General features: G+C 35.3%; 1 protein-coding gene across 1 annotated transcript; it reads left to right on the plus strand.

Moving 5' to 3' along the window:
• Positions 1–1069: 1069 nt before the first annotated feature.
• On the plus strand, positions 1070–10077 carry LOC128177402 (serine/threonine-protein phosphatase PP1-beta catalytic subunit). Its single transcript, XM_052844095.1, has 8 exons — positions 1070–1149; positions 2026–2157; positions 2473–2703; positions 3333–3437; positions 3866–3937; positions 5403–5554; positions 6898–7032; positions 8557–10077. Exons 1-8 carry the CDS (start codon positions 1098–1100, stop codon positions 8659–8661), a joined length of 984 nt encoding a protein of 327 aa, XP_052700055.1. The 5' UTR covers positions 1070–1097; the 3' UTR covers positions 8662–10077.
• The last annotated feature ends 250 nt before the right edge of the window (positions 10078–10327 follow it).

Raw genomic sequence — 10327 nt, forward strand, 5'->3', positions numbered from 1 at the left:
GTTACGACTTTTGCGTACAGTAGTTTCATTAAAAGCTATACCTGCAATATTTCAAAAAAAGATTCGATAGAAATACAGTCGTCACCTATATATACCCATGGTTTAGACTGATAGGTTTAATCCCACCAACAAGAATAAAACAAAACCTATATAACGTTTTACAATTGTTTGGAAGATGAATTTAATTTTGATGTCAGTTGTTTCTCTTCTTTTCGCAAAAGTACCATTATTTCAGGAAAATACTTTCAGTGTTCAAACATGTGCAACTTTTTAACTCTTTTATAACTTAAAAGTAATTATACAGTCTTGGAAAGAATTTGTGGTAGTTTTAAATTACAAAATGCTTTGGTAATTTACCTTTAAATATACAAGTCACGTTTCAACTATTCTAGTATTACGTTTGCTTATTTTTATGAAATTAGTATTATATGTAGCTGTAAAGCCTAAAGTGAGTAAAGAATGGAAGAATGCATCAGTTATATATTAACATTCAGAGCAATTTTATCACGAAGTATACATGTATAAACGTTGTGTTAATTTTTGTAATCATTTTAACGCTATATACATATACTTTTTTTTAAAATAAAAATTTGTTGTTGATAATGTACACACTATAAAAAACATAATTGTTTACAAGCCATGTGTTTTATATTCTTGTAGCTTTTATTCACTCTTTCGTCATCTTCCTAAATCATAATACACCGGTAGATATATATTTCCACCAAATTTTACATAAATATTCTGAATTAAATTGAAATAATTAGGCCTTTAAATTAAACCTCAAAACGCATTACTGAAGGATTGAACAGTAAAAAAAAAACATTTAAAGTTCTTAATTTTCTCGTATGTACACAATTTTTATAACCCCCCCCCCTCTCCTTTTTTCAATCGTTTTTCAGAATAAGTCAAAATCTAGCATTTTTAATCCATTACTCTTTCTATCATTTTCCCCAAATCATTTAAAGTCCGCTGGATTTTTTTTTATTGCATGTTATATATCTCGATGTGTTCACAAGCACCTTGGTTTAGCATGCACAATTTTGGTGTAGATCGGCATACGCCCCTTTTGGCAACGAATGACGTCACGCTAGCCGAAAATGGCGGACACGGAGTTGAATGTTGACAGCATCATCTCCCGACTTTTGGAAGGTATGTGGCCATTATTTGATTGATTTGAGAATATCTAATGCTTTAATGAATAAAAGGAGATGTATTGTTATTATTAAAAGTATAACCGCAGGCTTTGCCACACAACTTTGTGAAGAAAATTTATATTGTAAACAAAACTCAACAAACTTCTTCCGGTTGCAAATATTTCCCATATAACGAGCAAGACATGTGAACATGAAAATTAAGCGCTCGTGCTCTACAGAGAAATAAAGAACTAGTCCATATTTGTAGAATGATTTTTTTCTAATAACTACCCTTAGAATCTGGAGTGAAAAGGAATACGATCTGGTTTGATATATGGTGGGGTATCTGTTGATCTAGAGATGACATTCCACATTCTTCATGCTTGCAATTTCACCTTCTATATATGAATTGTCGCTGATTGCGCAATGTATTGAGATAAACATAATAAGAAGTTTGTAAATAAGTGAGGAAAATAATTTCTATCAAGAAGATGTAAATTACTTTTGTGCCTTTTTATAAAGAAATCTTTGAAGGGGTTGCTGTACAGAAGAATGTTATCACACATGTTCAACCTAACATCAACACCACCCTGAAGGTCTCCACTGTGGATTCTAATGCACATAAAATTCTTATCTTTCAGTTATGCTATTTGTTACAATATTAATTATTTTTATGAAATGACCAGAGACATTTTTGTTCACTCTCAAGAAGTGTACACACAGAGTTGTCCTGATCCACCTCTCTACTTAAACCGGGATAAACCCCCATGTTTTGATTCTGGTTACCATGTTAAAGTTAAAGTGACAGTAACAATGTTCTGACTTAACTATGATTTAATTGTTAATTTGACTGAAATACCGTACAGATAGATATGTTTTATTTTTATGCCAGTGAGGGGATGTAGGCCCGGTAAGATAGTTCAGATGACAGATGCTGAAGTGAGAGGCCTGTGTCTGAAGTCCCGAGAAATCTTTCTAAGTCAACCCATTCTCCTGGAGCTGGAAGCTCCCCTCAAAATCTGTGGTAAGTACTGGTATACATACGATATGACTGAGAATAACAGTCAGAGAAACCAAATCTTACAGTAACTTACAATGGTGATGGCAGGTAACGCCTTTGATCATCATTCATTGTTGTACTATTGTTTTGATTTGAAACAAATGAAAGCAGAATATGGCTGCAGCAACAAATTTCAAGATTGAAGATATTCTGTACTGAAATGACAACACAACTGTTTTATTGTTTTCATACTGAAAAGGTCTATATACTATACCAGACAGTTCCCTTTAAGCATAAAAGAGGCAGCCATTTGTCAATTTTTTGCCTCTTGGTTTTCAGGTGATATTCATGGACAGTACACGGATCTCCTTCGACTATTTGAGTACGGAGGGTTTCCCCCGGAGTCCAACTACCTGTTCCTCGGGGACTATGTGGACCGGGGGAAGCAGTCCCTGGAAACCATTTGTCTGCTTCTAGCCTACAAGATCAAATACCCGGAAAATTTCTTCCTTTTGCGAGGCAACCATGAAAATGCCAGTATAAACAGAATATACGGCTTTTATGATGAATGTGAGTGTCTTGATACTTTTACACATATCTTTCACTATTTTATATATGCATATTCTTCAACATTTAAGAGTGGCACAGTTTCATTCATCAAGATCAACTAATATTGATAGGCATGGGCATTAGAACTGGTTCTGTTTGACATATATTATGCTGTGTTGTGGTTGAATACAAACATTTACATGTACTGTACATAGCCCTATTTACATATACACCTACCGGTATCAGTACACAGCTCTGTAGTTAGGGTCAGTCTCAGCAGGGCAGATTAGCTTCTAGGATTGATCCCTGCTGCAGTGCCTTATACTCACAGCAAACAAAATTTGGGACATAGAGGAATCATCATGTCTTTTTCTTCTGTCTGTCAGTCGAATAATTCATTTGTCCATACCATTTTCATGTCGGATTCTATCATCATTCTTTTAAAGAAAAGAAACATCAAAGTGCTTTTTTGGCACAGAAGTTGCTCATGGCCTGAGTGAGTCATACCACTATTTTTATAGCAGTGATCTGGGAAGCTTAATCTTGAAGGCCTCATCATTAATCCTATGCTGTGAAACATGTTTTTACATTAATAATGAGATTATATCATATGATTCTGAACAATGATGGATGTTTTCTTTATATTTCAGGTAAAAGAAGATTTAATGTGAAGTTGTGGAAAACTTTTACAGACTGTTTTAATTGTTTACCCATTGCAGCTATCATAGATGAAAAAATATTTTGTTGTCATGGAGGTAAGAATTTGTTTTACTGAGGGCGAGACTTGCAGATTTTTTATGTGTTTGTGAATAAATAATCACATTTTGAAAAAATAAGAGAAAGATATTTACCAGCTTGTGACTTCAGTGCTGACTACATTATAAGCTCCTTAGGTGATATTTGCCAATGAGGCTGGTCCCGTAATAGTGGCCAGCAGGTTTAAAAACATGTATTGACAACTGGTCACTGCCATTCCAGGGCTGACAAGGGCAATCTTAAGTATTCTGCAATGGTCCAAGATCTTCGAAAAAAGATTCTGCCGAATATTTTAAAGTGTTTTATATTAGAAAAATATTTATGTAAACAGACTGTCAGACAAATCCGAAAATCAAAAAATTGTCTATCACATGGAAGTATAAAGTATGTTGGTGTAGGATAAAAGTAACCATTGTTTTCTGTGTAGGTTTGTCTCCAGACCTCCAGTCCATGGAACAGATCAGAAGGATTATGAGACCCACAGATGTCCCAGACACAGGTAAGACGATCAATGCTGTCTCAGGATCAGTATAGACACACCTACTACTCCCAGACACAGGTAAGACGATCAATGCTGTCTCAGGGTCGATATGGACACACCCACTACTCCCAGACACAGGTAAGACGATCAATGCTGTCTCAGGGTCGATATAGACACACCCACTACTCCCAGACACAGGTAAGACGATCAATGCTGTCTCAGGGTCGGTATGGACACACCCACTACTCCCAGACACAGGTAAGACGATCAATGCTGTCTCAGGGTCGGTATGGACACACCCACTACTCCCAGACACAGGTAAGACGATCACTGCTGTCTCAGGGTCGGTATGGACACACCCACTACTCCCAGACACAGGTAAGACGATCAATGCTGTCTCAGGGTCGATATAGACACACCCACTACTCCCAGACACAGGTAAGATGATCAATGCTGTCTCAGGGTCAGTATAGACACACCAACTACTCCCAGACACAGGTAAGATGATCAATGCTGTCTCAGGGTGGATATAGACACACCCACTACTCCCAGACACAGGTAAGACGATCAATGCTGTCTCAGGGTCGATATAGACACACCCACTACTCCCAGACACAGGTAAGACAATCAATGCTGTCTCAGGGTCGGTATAGACACACCCACTACTCCCAGACACAGGTTAGACAATGCTGTCTCAGGGTCAGTATAGACACACCCACTACTCCCAGACACAGGTAAGACGATCAATGCTGTCTCAGGGTCGATATAGACACACCCACTACTCCAAGACACAGGTAAGACGATCAATGCTGTCTCAGGGTCGATATAGACACACCCACTACTCCAAGACACAGGTAAGACGATCAATGCTGTCTCAGGGTCAGTATAGACACACCCACTACTCCCAGACACAGGTAAGACGATCACTGCTGTCTCAGGGTCGGTATGGACACACCCACTACTCCCAGACACAGGTAAGATGATCAATGCTGTCACAGGGTCGGTATGGACACACCCAGTATTCTCTTAGAGGATGTGGGACCTTAACAAAAAATTACACCAACCCATGTACGAAATCTAAGAAGCTCTTATCTGCAAGTACAGCACATGATTTAAAAGAACTTCCATTTAAAAAATGTTTTACTGTACATAATTTATTAACTATACTATTCAGGAAATGTAAAAAAAAAAATAGTAAAATAAAAATGATAAAATCTGACCTTAAAAAAAGTTAAGTGAATAGATATTTAGCTCTTGGCTATACAATTTAGGACTGTAAACTCAGGTTTGATATTTGACAAGTTAAATTATTAATATATCTTTTCACAAAATTGATATAAATCTCAATTCTATTATTCTAGATACTGTGCTTTTGTAGCTGTGATAAACCTTACTGTACAGTTGACCAAGCCAAGCTCCAATGTTGCTATGAATTGATGACTGAATCTGTTGTACACATACCATAATAATTTCTTTTTTTCAGGTCTACTGTGTGATCTTCTGTGGTCTGACCCAGACAAAGAGGTGCAGGGGTGGGGAGAAAATGACCGGGGGGTGTCCTTCACGTTTGGTGCAGATGTTGTTAGCAAATTCTTAAATCGTCACGATCTAGATCTAATATGTAGAGCTCATCAGGTGAGTGCCCTCTGCCGGCTCTAACAGTGTTGTCAATTGTAATGAACAAGAGTGATCTCAGGCCTCTCAATCCTCTATAATTGGGGCCGATATTCGGCCCCATTCCCAACGTGAAAAAGGCATCTTTTTTTCCCAAAATTGAGTTTGCTTTTCCCAAATTGAGATTGCCTAATATTAGTAATGTAACTCAATTATTTATTCTTAATATATATCTTGTATATTCAGCAGTCATAAAAGAACTGTGAAGATGTGCAACACTACCACTTGTAAACTGTTTCTTGTGATCGGTAACTTAGCCAGAATTTCCTCAGACAGAGACCGTGTAATTTTAAAAACGATGTTTAATACTTTGAATCCTGATATTACAGTTTGTTAATAGGCTGTTAGTAGTTTATAATTCTGCAATAAATGTTAAAATTATTATAAAACTGTTTATCTGAACCGATCCTCTACTAAACAGTAGTAAGTGGGTTGAAGGGTTGGACTAATACCCCAAACACAGAGAAGTACAGAGACTAATTTTATAAATACTGTCATTATGCTAACACAATCAAAAAAAATTATCTATCAAAGGTATAAAGACAAAGATAGATTAAATTTTACATTAATACAAATAAGATAACTTTTTCAAAAATTCTAAAAAAAACTGTTTCATTATTTTCTTTGCCATTTAAATATAGCTAGTAATTACACAAAAACCTTTGGGGAAATTTTACATCTTCAGTAACAAACTGTATCATTACTGTGAATTAACTTTTTTTCTTTCTCATTATTATACACACATGTTCCCAGTTTAAAAATGATTTTAAAAAAATTAACCTTTAAAAAATCCTATCAATATACCCTAGTTTTTGGTCTGGGCACTTTACATTAAGCAAGGAAAAACATTCCCAATTTCTATCGAAACGTCGCATTTTCCCCAATCTATTGGCTCCGGCCCCGGTACCAAAAATGGGTGTGAGAGGCCTGATTGTCCCTTTTATTTCACTGTTGTGTTCTATAACTAGATTCTTTTTATGCTTCAAATTCTGCAGCTTTTACATATGATTACACATCAATTAAAAAAAAAAATACTGAACTGTTGTTAACTGTGTCGATGAATGATTGTAATTTTGAATTGTATATGGTATATTTCTTATGAGGTTTGATTATATAAAAGTCTCTTTAACTTTAACATCTGAATGACATGTAGCTCTGTTTTTTTGGTCATTGATGCACTGTTATTTTTATCAAACAAAAGAAAAATTCATTTAAAGACCTTTGTGCTATTTATAACTGACTATTTGTTACATTACAGAACAAAATTCCAGTGAACTATAGAAAAATATGACTTTTGCTTACAGGTTGTAGAAGATGGCTACGAATTCTTTGCCAAGAGACAGTTAGTCACATTATTTTCAGCTCCAAATTACTGTGGGGAATTTGATAATGCAGGAGGAATGATGTCAGTAGATGAAACACTCATGTGCTCATTTCAGGTAAGAGAACTAGAATCTACAGTCAGTTATCTACAATCAATTATCTACGGTCAGTTATCTACAGTCAGTTATCTACAATCAGTTATTTACAGTCAGTTATCTACAATCAGTTATTTACAGTCAGTTATCTACAATCAATTATCTACAGTCAATTATCTATGGTCAGTTATCTACGGTCAGTTATCTACAGTCAGCTATCTACAGTCAATTATCTACAGTCAGTTATCTACAATCAATTATCAACAGTCAATTATCTACAATCAGTTATCTACAGTCAATTATCTACAATCAGCTATCTACAATCAATTATCTACAGTCAATTATCTACAATCAGTTATCTACAGTCAATTATCTACAGTCAGTTATCTACAGTCAATTATCTACAGTCAGTTATCTACAGTCAATTATCTACAGTCAATTACCTACAGTCAGTTATCTACAATCAGTTATCTAAAGTCAATTATCTACGGTCAGTTATCTATGGTCAATTATCTACAGTCAGTTATCTACAGTCAATTATCTACAGTCAGTTATCTACAGTCAGTTATCTACAGTCAATTATCTACAGTCAGTTATCTACAGTCAGTTATCTACAATCAGTAATCTAAAGTCAATTATCCACGGTCAGTTATCTACGGTCAGTTATCTACAGTCAATTATCTACAGTCAGTTATCTACGGTCATTTATCTACAGTCAATTATCTACGGTCAGTTATCTACGGTCAGATATCTACAGTCAGCTATCTACAGTCAGTTATCTATAATCAGTTATCTACAGTCAATTATCTACAATTAGTTATCTACAGTCAGCTATCTACAGTCAGTTATCTACAATCAGTTATCTACAGTCAATTATCTACAATTAGTTATCTACAGTCAATTATCTACAATTAGTTATCTACAGTCAATTATCTACAATCAGTTGTCTACTGTCATCTGCAGTTAGTTATCCAAAGTCAGACATCTGCAGTTAGTTATCCAAAGTCAGTTATCTACAGTCAGTTATCTACAATCAGTTATCTACAGTTTTTTTTTTATCTTCAGTTAGTTATCAACAGTCATATATTTATAGTTAGTTATCTACAGTCAGTTATTTATAGTTAGTTATCGGTGGTCAGTTATTTATAGTTAGTTATCTACAGTCAGTTAACCACAGTTAAATACTTGAACATTGTAAATGTCTTGTGTATTGAGTACTGGGTTAATTGTTAGAATGAGACAACAATCAGTCAAAGAAGGATGTTTGAAGAGAGGGTTAAAAGTAGAAATGGGAACTTCAGGATCTGTAGATCTGTAGAAGTTTAACTGTACATTCAGATCGATTATAAGGTTTAATTGTAAGTTTTCTCAGCTGTGAAATGTTTTTATCTCTATCAAATAATATTCTGTTTTTGTTGTTTAAATCTTGCGTACGTTTTGTTTTTGTCTCATTGTTTTGTTACTTGGATATATTTGCTAGTCAGAGACTTGTTTGATGTAGTTGTTTTATTGGTTTGAACAAAAGTTTTATTTGTTTTTCACTAGATTTTAAAGCCTTCGGAAAAGAAAGCCAAGTACCAGTACGGAGGGCTAAACTCAGGGCGACCAGTGACGCCCCCTAGGGGCCCCCAGCAACCACAGAAAAAATGAAAAAAGAGAAAACAATGAAACAAAATTTAAATCACCACAAGAGTAAAAAAAAAAACCAAAAAAAAAAACTCCAGGGGTAACATTTAACAAGGAATCAATTAATTGAACATATCACAAGTTGTCCAGTATATAGGTGTGTGCTGGAATTAGACAGAGTATAAACTGCTCGTTAGATATATATAGATATTCAGACATTGATGACCCGTAGAATGCTGGGCTATGTTCCTGAGCCCCCAGGATAAACCCCCAGGATGCAATGGAGGGAAATCCTGTCACTTGGAAACCCATTCCATGGAGAAACCACCATTAACCATAGTTTTAATTTGTTTATTTTTATTTTTAATGTTGACATTTAGGTATTGGTTTTAACTATGTAGAAATGAAACGCCCACTCAGAGGATTTTTGAACTGTTGCTTCATGTACTGATCATCGACCACAATAAGACACGTCTCTTGTTAAGAGTTCTGAACTTTGAAACAAGCTGAACTGTGATAACATGTTTTATATCAGCAAAAGGAATCTGTTACCTGGACCTTTTTGTGTGACCCTCATTTGAATTTAAATGATAAATAAGACGTCTGATGTAAATTATTTTGTAAAGTCCCTGGCAATAGGTGCAGCCTTAATGTAAAGCACGAGGAAGGGATTGTGAATGGCACAGACCTTGTTGGTTCAGTCAGCCTTGTATTTATTATTATTATCTGCCTTTTGTTTGTATCTGAACATTTCTGTTTGGTGTATGTTCTCTTTTCTGCAGTATGTCCCCTGCTGTAATATTTTTGGGCTTGACAATGCAATGAAAGATCAATCCAGATCTGTCCACACGTCCTTATTGTTATTCAATTACAAACAATACATGTCTACTGTACAAATTAAGCCTGATTTGTGTCATATTGAAGAGAAACCTATTGTATTTGATTGTAATATAAGCTGTATGATATAGAACCGTTTTATTAATCCCTTCAGAAGTTCAGGTTGTACGGCTCAGTTATGTGATGCGATCACAATACTTACATCAGCACACCTGTGTCGTCACCATGTTTCTCTATGTTGGGTACTGTGTTGTTCTCTCTGTGTTCATTCTCTGTTCATTCTGTGTGTGCTCCTCTGTATACTGAAGGTCTATGCAACCCTCTGCTGCAATAAGCAACTAACAGTTGGCAAACCTTGTATCTGATAAAGGACTGAGATATTATAATGAGTAATAACTGTGTCTTGTCACATTTCTATGTCGGTATGAATTTGATTGATGTAAGTATAGAATCATGACCTTCTGTGTGTTTTGGTATAAAATAAAGAGATCTGCTGTTGACTAGGATAGCCAAATATTTATACATATATCTGGTTTGTTGTTTTTAAGACATGTCACCATAAACTTCAACATTATTGCATATTAAACTATTTCTGTAATTTGACTGTGTTGTGGTAATTGTTTAATATTGCGTGAATATTCAAGGCTTACTTGATGCCATTTTCTTGCAGGATAAATCAAATAATGTGAGAATTCTTTAAAAAAAAGTTTGTTTTATTGATTTGGGTTATTTTATTCTTACCTTACCAAATTAAAGTTCGTCTTATTAGAAGTCCGTGAATGAATGCCTCGATCGTAACGCAACCGACCATTACTCGACAAGTTAATGAAACCTGAGTAGCAGTAGAGGAGCA

This window comes from Crassostrea angulata, chromosome 3, assembly GCF_025612915.1.
Source record: "Crassostrea angulata isolate pt1a10 chromosome 3, ASM2561291v2, whole genome shotgun sequence".
NCBI lineage: Eukaryota > Metazoa > Mollusca > Bivalvia > Ostreida > Ostreidae > Magallana > Magallana angulata.